The sequence below is a fragment of the Scyliorhinus canicula genome, chromosome 18 (genome assembly GCF_902713615.1).
Source record: "Scyliorhinus canicula chromosome 18, sScyCan1.1, whole genome shotgun sequence".
In the NCBI taxonomy this organism is placed as follows: domain Eukaryota; kingdom Metazoa; phylum Chordata; class Chondrichthyes; order Carcharhiniformes; family Scyliorhinidae; genus Scyliorhinus; species Scyliorhinus canicula.
Genome location: NC_052163.1, coordinates 29,055,331 through 29,071,773, shown reverse-complemented (window position 1 = coordinate 29,071,773; position 16,443 = coordinate 29,055,331). Strand labels below are relative to the sequence as shown.

General features: G+C 46.5%; 1 protein-coding gene across 2 annotated transcripts in view; it reads right to left on the bottom strand.

The window, feature by feature from the left end:
- Window positions 1-16,443, bottom strand: part of abca5 (ATP-binding cassette, sub-family A (ABC1), member 5) — a 134,022-nt gene that overhangs the window by 110,115 nt on the left and 7,464 nt on the right. For both annotated transcript variants that reach the window (XM_038776332.1, XM_038776331.1), the window contains exons 2-3: window positions 9,718-9,913; window positions 6,367-6,540 (exon numbers count right to left, since the gene is read on the bottom strand). In XM_038776332.1, coding sequence (XP_038632260.1) covers window positions 6,367-6,540; window positions 9,718-9,913 — 370 coding nt within the window. The remainder of the gene's footprint in view (window positions 1-6,366; window positions 6,541-9,717; window positions 9,914-16,443) is intronic.

The window sequence follows — 16,443 nt, the reverse complement described above, 5'->3', positions numbered from 1 at the left end:
GGAGCTCTCCTATCTCCCTCTCCTGGTCCCCCAGGTGCAGCACAAACAGCTCACTCTTCCCCACGTTGAGCTTGTAGCCCGAAAAATCCCCAAACTCCCCAAGTATCTTCAACACCTCTGGCATCCCCCCCCGCCGGATCCGCGATGTACAACAGTAAATCGTCTGCGTACAGCGACAATGTCCCCCCCCCCCCCCGGCATGATCCCCCTCCAGTTCTTCCAATCCCGTAGCGCCATGGCAAGGGCTCAATCGCTAACGCGAAGAGCAGGGGAGACAAGGACCTGCCTCGTCCCCCGGGAAAGCCGAAAGTCCTCTGACCTCCCCCCATTCGTCACCACACTCGCTACCGGGGATCTATACAGCAACCTCACCCAGCTGATGAATCCCTCACCAAACCCAAACCTCCTCAGCACTTCCCACAGGTAGCTCCACTCCACCCTGTCAAAAGCTTTCTCCGCATCCATCGATGCTACTATTTCCGCCTCCCCAGCCGCCGACGCCATCATCATAACATTGAGACGCCGCCATACATTGACATTCAGCTGCCTCCCCTTCACAAACACCGTTTGGTCCTCATGGATAACCATCGGGACCACATCTTCCACCCTCCTGGACAGTACCTTAGCCAACAACTTTGCATCCACGTTGAGGAGCGAAATCGGCCTGTAAGACCCACACCGGAGGGAGTCCTTATCCCACTTCAGGATCAGTGAGATTATTGCTCTAGACATCGTCGGGGGCAGAGCCCCCCTTCTCTCGCCTCATTCAGGGTCCTCACAAGCAGCGGGCACAGCAGATCTGAAAACGTCTTATAAAACTCCACCGGGAACCCGTCAGGTCCCGATGCTTTCCTTGTCGGCATGCTCCCCAGCGCCTCCATCAGCTCCTCCAACTCGATTGGGGACCCCAGACCCTCCACCCGCTCATCCTCTACTCTTGGGAACTCCACCTTATCCAGAAAGCGGTCCATTCTGCCCACCTCCCTAGGGGGCACCGCCCGGTACAGCCCCTCGTAAAAGGATCTGAACACCTCATTAATGTCCCTGCCACCCCGCACCAAGTTCCCTCCTGCATCTGTGACTCCCCCAATCTCTCTCGCTGCCTCCCGCTTCCGGAGCTGGTGGGCCAGCATCCGACTTGCCTTCTCCCCATACTCATATACCACCCCCTGCGCCCTCCTCCACTGCGCCTCCGCCTTCCGGGTGGTCAGTATATCAAACTCCGTTTGAAGACTGCGACGCTTCCTCAAAAGCCCCTCCTCCGGGACATCCGCATACCTCCTGTCCACCCTTACCATTTCTTCCACCATCCACTCCCTCTCAACCCTCCCCCCCTCTCCCTATGCGCCCGAATGGATATCAGTTCCCCTCTAACCACTGCCTTCAGCACCTCCCCGTTATCGTTGGCTTCCAAATACCCCTCTATACCCCTACGGACCCGCCCACGTACTTCCTCCTCTGCCAGAAGCCCCACATCTAACCTCCACAGCGGGCGCTGATCCTTCCCCTCCCCCAGCTCCAGGTCCACCGAATACGGAGCATGGTCAGATATGGCTATCGCCGAATACTCCGCCCCCACAACTCTCGGGATTAGCGCCCTGCTGAGAACAAAATAGTCAATCTGGGAATAAGCCTTGTGGACATGGGAGAAAAAGGAGAACTCTCTACCCCCCGGCGTCAAAAACGTCCAAGGGTCTACCCCTCCCATCTGATCCATGAACCCCCTCAGCACCGAGGCCGCCGCCGGCCTCTTAACCGTCCTAGACATCGAACGATCCAGAGCCGGATCCAACACAGTATTAAAGTCCCCTCCCAAGATCAAACCCCCCGTCTCCAGGTCCGGGATCCGGCTCAACATTTGCCGCATGAAGCCGCATCGTCCCAGTTGGGGCGTACACATTGACCAGAACCACCCTCTCTCCCTGAAGTCTACCACTCACCATTACGTATCTACCTTCACTGTCCGCCACCACACTCAATGCAACAAATGACAAGCTCTTGCCAACTAAGATCGCCACCCCTCGATTCTTCGCATCTCGCCCCGAGTGAAACACCTGCCCCACCCAGCCTCTTCTCAGCCTCACCTGATCCGCCACCTTAAGGTACGTCTCCTGGAGCATAGCCACGTCCGCTCCCAGCCCCTTCAGGGGCGCCAAGACCCGAGACCACTTCACCAGTCCATTCAGCCCCCTCACGTTCCATGTGACCAGCCGAATCTGGGGGGTCTTCCCCCTCCCTCTGCGCCGGTCAGCCATAGTTCTCCGTCGGCTCACCACGTGCCCGAAGAACCCCCCAGGCCCTTTCCCCACGGTGGCAGACCCCCCTCCCCCTTCACCAGCCGTTCCCCTAAGGCCCCTGCAGCAGCAACCCGGTACCCCCCCTACTTCCCCCCCCAGAGCCGCCCCTCCTCCCCCCCCAAGCTAGGCCCCCCCCCCTAGGTGCGTAACCCCTACCATTGTACTTCCGTAAGTCAGCCGACTCCTGCTGACCCCGCAATCCCGACGACCCCCCCCGATGCAACAAAACCACCATTCCCCCCTCCCAGTGCCGGCCCCACCCACTACTCCTCCAGCGCGGGAAGAAAGCCCGCGCCTCCATCCCAAACCCCGCCCTCCCGACCCAACACGCAGGAAAAAGACGGGCACATGACCCAGCGGGACCGCGAACAGCTCCCCAACCCACCAGTGAAAAAACGAAAAAGCACCCAAATAAAAAAATAACAACCCCAAAAAGCGAAAAAGCAGAACAACAAAAAGGCAACATCAAACACTGCCAATAAAAACGAAAGGATACCAAGGAGGACAGAGCCTCCGGACTATTTACATCATTCCCCAGCCCCCCAGTCCTCAGTTCGAGTCCACCTTCTCTGCCTGGACAAAGGCCCAGGCCTCCTCCGGAGAATCATAGTAGAGCTGGCGGTCCTCGTAAGTGACCCAGAGGCGAGCCGGCTGCAGCAGGCCAAATCCCACCCACTTCCTGTAAAGCACTCCCTTCGCCCGATTGAAACCAGCCCCTCTCTTTGCCACCTCCGCGCTCCAGTCCTGATAGATCTTGATCTCTGCGTTCTCCCACCTGCTGCTCCCCTCCTTCCTCGCCCATCCCAGCACGCACCCACGGCAAACGAAGCGGTGAAAGCGGACCAGCACCGCCCTAGGTGGCTCGTTCGGCCTGGGCTTCCTCAACAGCACTCGATGGGCCCCCTCCAGCTCCAAGGGTCCTTGGAACGACCCTGCGCCCACCACGAGCCCAGCACCACAACCACGCAGGCCCCCAAATCTGATCCTTCCAGCCCCTCCGGGAGGCCCAGAATCCGCAGGTTCTTCCGACGGGAGCGGTTCTCCATCTCCTCCATCCTTGCCAGCCATTCCTTGTGAAGTGCCTCGTGCGACTCTACCTTCACTGCCAGGCCCAGGAGTTCGTCCTCGCTCTCCGAGGCCTTTTTCTGTAGCTCTCGGATCTCCGCACCCTGAGCCATCTGAATCGCCATGAGCTTGTCCAGCGAGGCCTTAAACGGTTCCAGGATCTCAGCCTTCAGCTCTCTGAAGCAGCGATGGAGCAGCTCCTGCTGCTCCTGTGCCCACTGCTGCCACGCTGCCGGTTCCCCGCCCGCCGCCATCTTGTTTTTCCTGCCTCGCACCTTTCTCTGCTCCAAAGCCTATTTTTTGACCGCTCCGCTCCTGGTCCAGTCCATCCACTGGCAGATAAGCACAGTGGATGTGTTCCCACCCAGGGAAAAGTCCAACCAACACCGCTGCGGGCCCTTAAAAGAGCCCAAAAGACCAAAAATAGCGGGAGCTACTGAACGTGCGGCTTAGCTCCGCATCATCGCAACCGGAGGTCGGCCTCTGGAAAATGAACAAGTAGAAACATAGGGCGAGATTCTCCGGCCCGTTGGTCTGGCGACCGGAGAATCCTGCCTGAGGTCAATGGAATTTTCCATTCTACACAACTCGCCCGTGGCGTTCTTGCGGCGGGCGGGCCGGGAGAATCCAGCCGATAGAAAATGTGAGCAGAAGGTCATTCGGCCCTTCTAGCCTGATGATCATGGTTGATCCTCTATCTGAATGACGCATTCCCGCGCTCACCCTTGATGCCTTTAGAGTCTAGAAATCTATCTATTTCCTTCTTAAATGTATCCAGTGACTAGGCCTCCACAGCCTTCTGTGGTACAGAATTCCACATGTTCAACACCCTCTGAGTGAATAAGTTTCTAAATGGCCTATTCCGTATCATGAAACTGTGACCCCTTGTTCTACACTCCCCAGCCGGGGAAAACATTATCTCTGCATCCAGGCTGTCCAGCCTTGTCAGAAATTTGAAAGTTTCAATGAGATCCTCTCACATTCTTCTAAACTCCAGTGACTATAGGCTTAGTCGACCCAATCTCTCTGCATACGCCAATGTTACCATCCCAGAAATCAGACTGGTGAATCTTTGCTGCATTCCCTCCATGGAAAATGGATCTTTTCTAATGTAAGAAGACCAAAACTGCACACAATATACAAGGTGTGGTCTCACCAAGGCCCTGTACAGTTGCTGTAAGACACCCTTGCTCCTATACTCAAGTCCTCTTGTAATGAAGATTGAAATACCATTTGGCCTCTGAACAGATTGCTGTACCTGCATTCTTGCTTTCAGTGACTGGTGTAGAAGGACAATCTATCACCATTTAAATAATACTCTACCATTTTGTTTCTCAGACTAAAGTGGATAACTTCACATCTATCCATGTTATACTGCATCAGCCATATATTTGCCCACTGACTCAACCTGTTTAAATCACCTTGAAGCCTCTTAACATCCTCCTCACCACCCACATTCTCACCACTTTTCATGTCGGCAACAAACTTGGAACTATTATATTTGGTACCCTCATCCAAATCATTGATGTATACTGTGGGTATGTGAGGTCGAAGCACTGATCTCTGTGGGCCCCAACTAGTCACTGCCTGCCACTTCAAAAAAAGACCCATTTATTCCTACTCTGTTTCCTGTCTGCAAACCAATTCTCAATCCATGTCAATATATTACTCCCAATCCCATGCGCTTTAATTCTGCATAATTTTAATTCCCTTTATGTGGGACTTTATCAAAAGCTTTTTGAAAATCTAAATACACCACATCCACTGATTCTCCCTTATTCTACTAGTTACGTCCTCAAAAAACTCCAGTATGTTTGTCAAAACCTGATTTCCCTTTCATAAATCCATGTTGACTTTGTCGAATACCGATGGTAAGTCTCCTGTTATGACATCCTTCATAATAAACTCTAGCATTTTCCCTACGACTAATGTAGGCTAACAGGCAATAATTCTGTTTTCTCCCTCCCTCCCTTTTCAAATAGTGAGGTTATATTTGCCACCCTCTAATCTGCCAGGACTGTTCCAGTTATCTACAGAATTTTGGAAGATAACAACCAAGGCATAAACTATTTCCATGGCCATCTCCTTTAGAACCTTGGGATGTCGATTATCAAACCCTAAGGATTTATCGACTTTCGATCCCATTAATTTCTCCAGCACTATCTTTTTAAAACTAATTTCCTTCAGTTCCTCCTGTTAGTAACGTTGCCTTGCAGGGTTGAACAGAACAGTCTGCTGTTTACCATCTAATTAGCAGCCTCAGGGAAAAGGAATTCTGTCCAGGTTGAACACCTGGCTCCATCTACACTGCTTTTGCTGAAAGTTCCGGACCATCGCCTACAAGTCTGATTCATCTCTGCGTGCCTATCTCATTGTGTGAAGCCAACACCACCGGAAAAGTGAGTTATACAGCACCAGTTTTAGTCCACTGATCTCTGTGAAGGAATACCTCATTGGACTTTGATTCTGACCCCAAGTGAAACGATATGTATTTTCTCTGTCGTCTTTGCACTGCAAATCTTTGTTTTCTCCATCCTTCTCTTTACTGTCTGAGTGTGAAGACAACATTACGACCCAACTTTTGCATTTTGCATGTGTGCAAATAAACTACCCCTTTTGAGTTCATTCTATCTTGGGTTTGCTGTGAGTTTATAAATAGAAAATTAGGTCGCACCAAAACAGAGGGTTTGGTAATTACACCACCACTTATAAAGAGGGAAACAAATCAAAACACCTTTCTGCTGGGGGTTGAGAGGAGAAATTAGTATTGTTTACATTATTACTATCCATAACATTAAGCAAAATATATTAGGATGGGTGACCAAAACCTTTGTCAAAAAGATAGGCTTTTAAGAGGATCTTACAGGAAGAAAGAACGGTAGATAGGCAGAAGAAATTCCGAATACCTACCACTTCTAGATAATTGGGCGAATAAATATGTTTAAATGAATGTGAAAACATCCTAACCATGTGATTTTAGTTTCACAAAATTTTACACCGTTACCTTTCTCATCAATGAAGTCAATCCTTTCGGTGGTACGTGGAACTTTATTGTAGGGATACCGAAGTTGATATGATAAAGAACTGATGAATGAAACTCCCACTAATGGTCTAGAGGCATGTGAACAGCAAGCTTTTTCCATTGATTGTTCATCTCTGAATCCTTGCAGTACCATTTCTGTAATGGGAATTTCAAAGAAAATCTGTCTCTGACTTCATTACTTGATGCTGTAACAATAAACACTCAGTTCTACAACACTTTTCAATGTGACGTTCTCATTAAAGAATCCTCCAATGACAAACTGCTGCCTCATTCATTCCAAGATAGTTATGAGAAAGGATCACCGGCCCTGACTGCTATTCTTGAAAATAATTTCAAGCATCAATCTGTTCATATTATTTCTGACTATAGTGGAAAGCAAAATACAGAACAAAAGCTATTTGGAACAACTCTACTCGACCACTGGAATCTTTCTTTTGAATGCTTAGCCACTCGAAGCTCAAGGCCCTCAATGTGTTACGCCAAGGCAGTAATATATGTGCTTCACTGCAGTCTGCAAGAAACAGTCTCGACATGCCCACTTAAACAAATGTTAAAATAGAGATCATAAAATAGTGAACAATTTTAGGAATTAAGTTGTACACTGTAATTAGACACAATGGGAAGCTAATTTTCCCATTTTTTAATCCTTACTGTCATCCTGATAACATAACTTGCTTTGACAATGCCGTTATCAGCTACAAACAAAGTTACCCATTTTGCACTTGCAGCACTTATATGGCCCCCCCCAATGACACAAACACCTCAGATGTTAATGTTCCAGTAATCACATGACTGAAAGGCAGCCTTTAGAGCCATTTTTTAAATAATCAGCAACATTATATTTATTATTCCCAAGTTTCAGAACAATCTGAGACACTGAAATCACCTTTAATTACTACGAAACAATCCAAATCTGATGTATTATTACTGGGCGGCGAATGTGGAGAAGGTACGGAGCAGGGTCAGAGGGGTTGACTCCCAATGGGTCAGAATGGAGGAGAGTTTGTGTAGGAGGTCGGGATTTAAGGCACTAGCAACAGCGCCGCTCCCAACAAGCCCAGGGAGATACTCAGGGAGTCCAGCAGTAATAGCTTTGTTGAGTATTTGGAGGCAGTTTCGCCAGAACTTCGGGTTGGGGGTAGGGTCAAGGGAAATGACAATTCGGGGAACCATAGATTTGAGACAGGGAAGTGGGATGGCAATTTTCGAAGATGGGAGGAGAAAGGAATTAGGACACTAAAAGATTTGTTTCTTGGAGGTCGGTTTGCAGGATTGAAGGAGCTGGGAGCGAAGTATGGGCTGGAGCAGGGGGAAATATTTAGATACATGCAGGTTCGAGACTTTGCCAGAAAGGAGATACAGAGCTTCCTGGTAGAGCCGGCTTCCACATTGCTGGAGAAAGCGCTGACGACAGGGGGACTGGAGGAGGGGGTAGTATCGGTGGTTTACAGGACTATTTTGGAAGAGGAGAAAGCGCCGCTGGAAGGGATCAAGGCAAAGTGGGAGGAAGAGTTGGGAGAGGTTATGGAGGAGGGGTTCTGGTGTGAGGTGCTTTGGAGGGTGAACACCTCCACCTCGTGTGCGAGGTTGGGGCTGATACAGCTGAAGGTGGTGTATAGAGCACACCTTACAAGGGCGAGGATGAGCCGGCTCTTTGAGGGGGTAGAAGATGTGTGTGAACATTGCGGAGGGGGATCCGCAAACCACGTTCATATGTTTTGGTCCTGCCCAAAGATGGAGGATTACTGGAAGGAGGTGTTTCGGGTAATCTCTGAAGCGGTGCACGTGAAACTGAAGCCAGGTTCTAGGAAGGCTATATTCCGGATGTCGGACCAGCCGGGGTTGGAAACGTGTGCGGAGGCAGATGTTGTAGCCTTCGCCTTGTTGATCACCCAAAGGTGGATCCTGTTAGGGTGGAGATCAACCTCTCCACCCTGTGCCCTGGAGTGGCGGGGGGAGGGGCAGCTGGAATTCTTGATGCTTGAAAAGGTCAAATTTGAACTGAGGGGAAGAATGGAGGGGTTCTACAATTCACGGGCGGGCGTTATTCATTATGCACTTTCGAGAATTGGATTACATCGAACATTAGGGGGGGTGGGGGCTGAGAGGGTTGGGGGGAGGGGGACTGTATGTGTTAATGGTGACTATGGGTGATTCCTGATTCCTTTTTGTCATTTGTTTATGTTAACATGCGGGCTAATGTTTGGGGTTGGTGGGAGGATGGGATCGTTGTTATAGATATGGGGAATGACATTGCATTCGTTACTCATTATTGTTTATTGTTGGGTGTAAATTTGGGAGAAAATGTGAAAAAGGAGGAGAATTTAAACTGTTTTTTAAATTACAAAATATAAGTTGAAGTATAGAACATTTGTAGGAGGAACTTAGAAATTAAAATCGCATAAACATTGAAACAGGAGGGAAAAAGGAATACAATGTTTTAATGCATTTACAATACAGATATAAAACATTCAGGAATTTTAATATATCACATTTAATATTCCAATAATAAACTCAACCTCTGAGTGACATTACTGTAATACTGGCACATCTTTTAACACCACAGCATGAATTGCAGTATTTAACATTAAACCTAAACCCTAAGCTCAGAAGTCCCTGGAGTTGGCAGCAGTCTGCGGGTTCTCTTCTCATCTACTTGCCCAAATGATATTAAGAGATTCAGAATTGGCTTCACACCTTAGAAATGGTCACTTTTGATTAAAAGCCAAAAATGTTAGTTAATTGTTTGATGAGAAGGTTTTTATTTCCACGCGTATCGAATGGATTTGTGTTTGCTCATCACAAGTACAAAAATGCTACAATTGATTTAGATTTTAAGTGATCCTTATTTCAATGCACACGAAGAAACGTAGTTGGCAAGGAAAATAAAGAGCGGCAGAATTTGAGCCCTTCACGCTGGCGGGATCTTCCAGTCCCGCCAACGTGAACAGAAATTTCAATGGCTCACCATCAGTAGTCCACTGCAGGGGCTGGAAAATTCCAGCCAGTGCCGAGAGTTCAATCTAAAAGCAGTGGTATTATAGACCCCTTTCCAAGACAGACCTGAAAACATTGTGGCTCTGCAGCAAACATAACTAAGACTAAACCTACCACAAGACCAAAGATAAGACTAGGCCTCATTAAACCCGTTTGTATATGGAGTAACTGTAGGTTCACGTTCTACAGTACACTCTATTAAACCTCGGTTTAGTTTCTCACAAGTGTATATGACTCATCTGACACAATTTTGCCTCCAGGTGTTTAATACATTTAGCACAATATGCCTCTTATCTGGATACATTTAATGCTCACCAAGCAATGTCGCTACTTCCTCCATGATTTCCTTGGTGTGATTGTTTACTGGTGTATATCCAAGTCTATAGTTATGTGGTACAAAATCATCCAGCTCCTCTGGCTCACTGGTGAGCGTCTTCAAGTAAAATTGTGGAGGTACAAGAACACTTAAACAAACCAGGGCAAAAACGAAAAAGAGTGGTAACAGTAATTCCTGCAAGAGAATTTAATAAAAATTACTACTTTCATATTTACAGGCAAACTTTAGAGAAGTATTCATATTCTAAACAGTATGATTCATGCAACAACAAACCAAAAGTGAGGACAAAAGGGGTCAATTTGAACTCCCAACAACTTTTGGAGGAGAAGGAAAGTGCAAAACGCACTTACATGGGTGGGGGCCGAGATTTTAGGCCAGGAGATTTTTAACTCCTAAACTTCACTTTTATACCATCACTACTTACCCAAAAGCATTTGGGTGGCTGGAAGTGACTAGTTGGCATTAAAGGAATGCTTGCTGGCAGTAGTCATGTGACGGGGATTTTGGGAGAATCTCGCTGGAGTTAGAGGGGGCGATATCCCATGGAGGATAAAGTTAAGGCTGTCAAAGAGGCACCGACCTTGCAATATGCAAGAAAATTAAAATCCTTCCTCGTCCTCATAAGCTACTATGGGGAATTTATCCCAAACTTGACCACTTTATTGTCACTCCGACACACAATGTTAAAAAAAAACACCAGAAGGGTTATGGCAGGTGCTGCAGGATGAAGCCTTCACAAAGGTGTGCAGCAGTTGCTATTATCAAACATCCTGGCTCATTACGAACCCGACAGAGAACTGGTATGAACATGTTCATGAACATGAACATACTCCATATGGAGTAGGGGCAGTCCTTTCCCATTGATAGGACGATAGCATAGAGACCTGTAGGATATGCATGCAGAACCCTGTCAGACCTGGAAAGACGCTATTCTCAGAACGAAAAGGAAGGATTGGAGGTTATTTCTCAGGTGAAGAAATTCCACCCATTTGTCTACGGCTGACATTTCACAACCACACAGAACATAAACCCGACTGAGCCTTTTCCAAGAGGATAAACGCAATCGCCCTAGCTCGAATCCAAAGTTGGACATTATTGTTCGCGGCCTACGAATACTCTCTCGAACACCACCCAGGAATACACATTACCAACGCAGATGCCTTGAGTCTCCTCCCGCTGCCCACAAGCTTGGACCCACTGCCGAACCTGGAAGAAGTCACATGACCTTGAACGTCCTGGATACCTTGCCAGTATTTGCAAAGCAGAGATTCAATTGTGGAACCAGAAGGACCCCAATCAAAATTGCACCACCTGATCCTCAGAGATGGAATCGGAGAACACCCAATGGATGGTATGAGGCCCTTCCTCACTAAACTACGAGAGCTGCATGTAGAAGATGGCATCATCCTGTGGGGAGCCCGAGTAATTGTCCTCTGCCCACGTCAGCACCCAATCCGGCCCGGTGGCACAGTGGTTAGCACTGTTGCCTAAAGCACCAGGGATCCATTTTGAACTCCGACCTCGGGTGACTGACTGTGTGAAGTTTGCACTTTCTCCCCGTGTCCAGGTGCGTTTCCTCTGGGTACTCAGGTTTCCTCCCACAGTCCAAAGATGTGCAGGTTAGGATGATTGGCTATGCTAAATTGCCCCTTAGGGTCCAAAAGGTTAAGTTGGTTTACTGCAATAGGTTCGGGGCTTGGGGCCTAGGTAGGATATTGTTTCCAAATGTTGGTGCGGACTTGATGAGCCGAATGGCTTCCTTCTGCACTGTAGAGATTCTGTGATCCTATGAATTACGCAATGGACACCTCGGGGTATCCAAAATGAAAATGTTCACAAGGAGCTACATCTGGTGGCCCAGGCTCAATACAGACATCGAGAATGTGGTGAAGCATTGTTCCTTGTGCCAGGAGAACCAGAAGCTACCACCTTTGGCCTCCTTGTGTGCTGGTGCACGTGGTCTTCGCTAGTCTGCTCCTGGTATAGGTGTTCTTTATTATGGTTGATGGCCACTCAAAATGATTAGAAGTACATCGCATGTCCTCCATGATTTCTCATGCAGCAACAGAAATATTCCAGAAAAGTTTCTGAACCAACGGTATACTAGAGGTCCTCGTATCGACTTTACCAGAGGAGAATTTCAGGCATTCATGAAGTTGAATGGCATGAGACACATCCGAATGGTGCTATACCATCCATCCTCTAATGACCTGGCTGAACGGGCAGGTCAAACATTCAAAACCGGAATGAAGAAACAACCTGCTGGTTCCCGGAATAGGAAATTGGCCGAGGTCCTGTTTGATTATAGAACTGTGCTCAGATTCAGCTTACAGTTGTCAAAGCAGGAGGCCCCCAAAAAAATAACAACACCAGAAGACCCGAACGGTCCTTCAGGACAGGAGATGCCGTCTATGTGCAGAACTCTGGAGATAGCTCCCAATGGATCCGAGGAGTCATGCTGGAAAAAACTGGTCCGGTTTCTTACAATTCAAAGTCCAAGGGAGGGTTGTGAAAAACCACCTGCACCAACTGTGAAGCAGGGGCCACTCTCCATTGAAGACGATTCTAGCAGAGGGGATATCCTTGAAGCACGTTGTGGCTACCTCCGACAAGGGGACTCAGCCTATGAGGACCCCAGAATCTTGTCCTTTGACAAGATCTTGTCCAGTCTCCGAAATGGAGACTGAGAAGATCAATCCTATGCCGGAGGTCAGCGCCGAAGACGAGCCTCCGTCTGTGGCCCTTCGGCGCTCAACAAGGAAGCAATGATCTCAGTCTGCTTCATGCACCCTGATCCAGCTCCACCTGCCTCCAACGAAAGAGGCCTCATCATCGCAAGAATTAGAGGGATGATTCGGACATATGGGGGGAGGGATGTGATAACCCTCACGAGCACCAAGGGGGATTGCTGGTTGAGCTCCTTGTGGGCTTCATAGAATACAGGTTCCCGTTGTGAGTGGGTGGAGGCCCATCCAGCTGGGGCTCGTTAGCGGGACCTTTAAATGTAGCTGCCAGACATGGACCAGCAGTTTCCCAATAGTCCTGGGCTGGGATGTTTGTTTTGAGTGCCGTGGTAGCGGCTTTATTTTCAGTTTAAAAGAAACCAATTTGGCATGACACACTGCTCCTCTTGGGATTATTACAAGGTTACTGTGAAGCAGCTTAAGATGTTTTCCGACCTTAGGAGTGCCATCTCTAAACATTAAATTATTGATGAAGGAGGAAATGTGAGAGATCTGTTTTCTTATATAAATTAAGTTGTTCCTGTTGTATTTAAGTAACATGTGATCATACCTTGTGCATCTTTCAAAGACTTTACAAGAAAGACATGTTTGAAGAGACTATTGCATAAGACAACCGTGGCAGTCAATTTGTTTTATTACTTCTCAGGATGTGGTTAACATCAGAAGGTGATTTTTGCTGCCCTTCCCCAGTTTCCCTTACCAAATTCAAACTATTATAGTTATAAAAACAGGCTTATTTTAATTCTACCTCCAATAAAACTAATGCCTGAAAAGATAAAATCAGTTAACAAAAGTAACTAAGAAATTGTTTAATTTGAAAAAAAAGGTGTAGCCTGCCAGTTCCCCTTAGAAGGCATTATGTGTCAACCACTTAACAACAGCATGCATTTTACATAATAATGTTAATGTGGAAAAACAGTTTGCAAGCATAATCAGACAGAAACTAAAGGAGGAGATACGAGGGTAACGAACAGCTTGGTCAAAGACACAGCTTTTAAGGAGAGTCTAGGAGTCTTATAACACCAGATTAAAGTCCAACAGGTTTGTTTTGAATCACTAGCTTTTGGAGCACTGCTCCTTCCTCAGGTGAATGACGAGGTGGGTTCCAGAAGCACATAAACAAAGTCAATGATGCAATATACTTTGAATGCAAGTCTTTGCAGATAATTAAGTCTTTACAGGTCCAGACAGAGCAGCTGGAGAGAGGGATAATCACAGGTTAAACAGGTATGAATTGTCTCAAGCCAGGACAGTTGGTAGGATTTTGCAAGCCCAGGCCAGATGGTGGGGGATGAATGTAATGCGACATCAATCCAAGTCAAAGTCCAAGGGAAGGCTGTGAAAAACCAACTGAGAAGCAGGGAGCACACTCCGGTGGAGTAAAGTCACCTCTGGTAAAGTCGATACTTACCCGATCTCTCTCTAGTCACTCTGTCTGGACCTGTAAATACTTAATTACCTGCAAGAGTCGCATTCAAAATATTGTCCTGCCTCGTTGACTTTGTTTATATATGTGTTTCTGGAACCCACCTCTTCATTCACCTGAGGAAGGAGCTGCGGACCGAAAGCTAGTGATTCGAAACAAACCTGTTGGATTTTAACCTGGTGTTGTACGACTTCCTACTGTGCCCATCCCAGTCCAACAGTGGCATCTCCACATCATAAAAAAGGAGAGGTTGAAAGTGAATTTTCAAAAGTACAAGGTTCAGATGTCCGAAATAGAAACAACCAATGCTGGGAGTGAGTGGTGAACGAGAGACCCAAGACAGAGGAAAGCAGAGTTTTAGTAGATTGTAAAACTGCAGGAGATTAAAAAGATCGGAAATGGGTGTCATGAAGGATTGAAACACATTGATTATAATTTTAAGTTTGAGATGCTTGAGAACTGGAAACCAACAAAGGCCACTGAGTTCAGGGGATGTCAATAAGCTGGATGATGCAAGGCAGGAAAATGGTGGAATAGTTAAGTTTGGAGGCGAAACTGACATAGCTGAGGCATCCAGTGGGAGATGGGTTGATGCATAACAGAGGCAGTCTTTTTAATGGAGAGGACAAGTGGTCAAAAGCTCAACTGGAGGTTAAATACAAAATCAACTTTGCAAAATGGGCCTGGTAGTGTAGCAATGATGGTATTGTACCCACAGTCCACTGATGACCTAATAGCTATGCAAGTGAACAATGTTGTTGAATGGGATATCAGAAAAAAAGTGAACATGAAAACTGGAAAGGTTTTTGCAAAAATGAAGGAAGGCTGTCTTACATGTGATTCTAATACACACTATTGATGTGTTTCAAACAATGGGTCATGTCCCACACATACACCAAGGCCACCCACTTCTACCTCTCCACCACCACTTACTCATCTCTTCCACTGCCTCTATGCTGTCAGACCACATGTCAAATATCCAATCCTGGACAAGCTACAATCTCCTGTCAAATGTTGGATAGACTGAAACCATCACCTTTGATCTCTGCTGCAAACTCCATAATTCATCGTCGATTCCCTTCCTCTCCACAGCCATCTTCTCATATTGAACCAGACCACACTCAATATAGGAATATTTTACAAGTTTAACCATAAGCAGATTCAAAATGAATTGCCTCAACATTTTGCAACAGAAATAAATATAAATTCATTGGAGTTACCTAATAATTGTTACGATCCAGTTGATGTTACTATTGGATTGGATGGTCCCAGATTGAAACCCTGGCTCAAATATAACTTTTACTTTTTTTTAGAAAATGTTGCCAGAGTCACATTAGCTTTTAATTGGCTTTTAACAAATAAAACATTTACTAAACATGAAACGTTGACTGTAATACAGTACTCCTTCGCTCCCACTTATCTTCACAAATGTACACAGACTTTAAGGATAACAAAGGTTACAAAATACATGTTCTCAGTAAACACAGTCCTTGTAACTCAAAAGGCTAACTGTGGTCAGACAACACCTCACTCTGAAACCAAGTGGTAGGTGTCACCCAATCGAACTTCTGTGGATTTCTCCTCAAATTACAACATCACCCCCCCCCCCCCCCCCCCCCAAGTGATTGCCACACAAGGGTTCCCAAACTCCACTCTCAAAAGACACACTTTAAAATCTTCTTACAAACAATGTTTACCGCAACTGTTTCCAGCATGGATTCAGTTACAAGATTTCCAACTTAGAGGAAACTGGGTGAGCACCCGGAGGAAACCTACGCAGACACGTGGAGAACGTGCAAACTCCGCACAGACAGTGACCCAAGCAGGGAATCGAATCCGAGTCCCTGGCGCTGCGAAGCAACAGTGCTAACCATGGTGCTATCGTGCTGTCCCTAAAACTGCACTTAAAACGTGCACTTAAAACTACCTCTGCTTAATTGTTACAGGAGGTACCACGTTTTATGTTGGGAAAAGGGAAGACTAAAAAAAGAGTTAATTTAAAAAAAATAGCAGTTATAAAATATAAAACTTGGTGTAAAATATCAGATGCTTGACAATCTCCCTCTAACCTTCTTTGCTCTAAGGAAAACAACCCCAATTTTTCTAGTCTCCCCACATAACTAAACTCTTCCCTCGTACTATTCTAGTAAAATACTCTTCACTGACCTAGTTAAATTAACAATGCCATCATTTTGAAAATTGCACATTCAAATATCAGCGATATTTTTAGGTTTAACTACATGTTATGCCTGTGAGTTGTAAATGCTGCAGTTTGTTAATTAGAATGAATGTATTTGCATTATCCAGCACTGTTTTATTTTTGAAGGGGTTAAATGTTACAGCCCTTAACAGTGCAATCAAGCATCCACACTGAATAACTAGTTCTATGTACAGACCAGATACAAATCTGCATTTAAATGACAGAATCATCAATACATATTTTGCAGCGGCGCAAAAAATATGCAAACAAAGATTTGACGTATTCAACCAGGCTAAACATTTACAAAACACGAGATAGGATCAAGTTAGAGTAC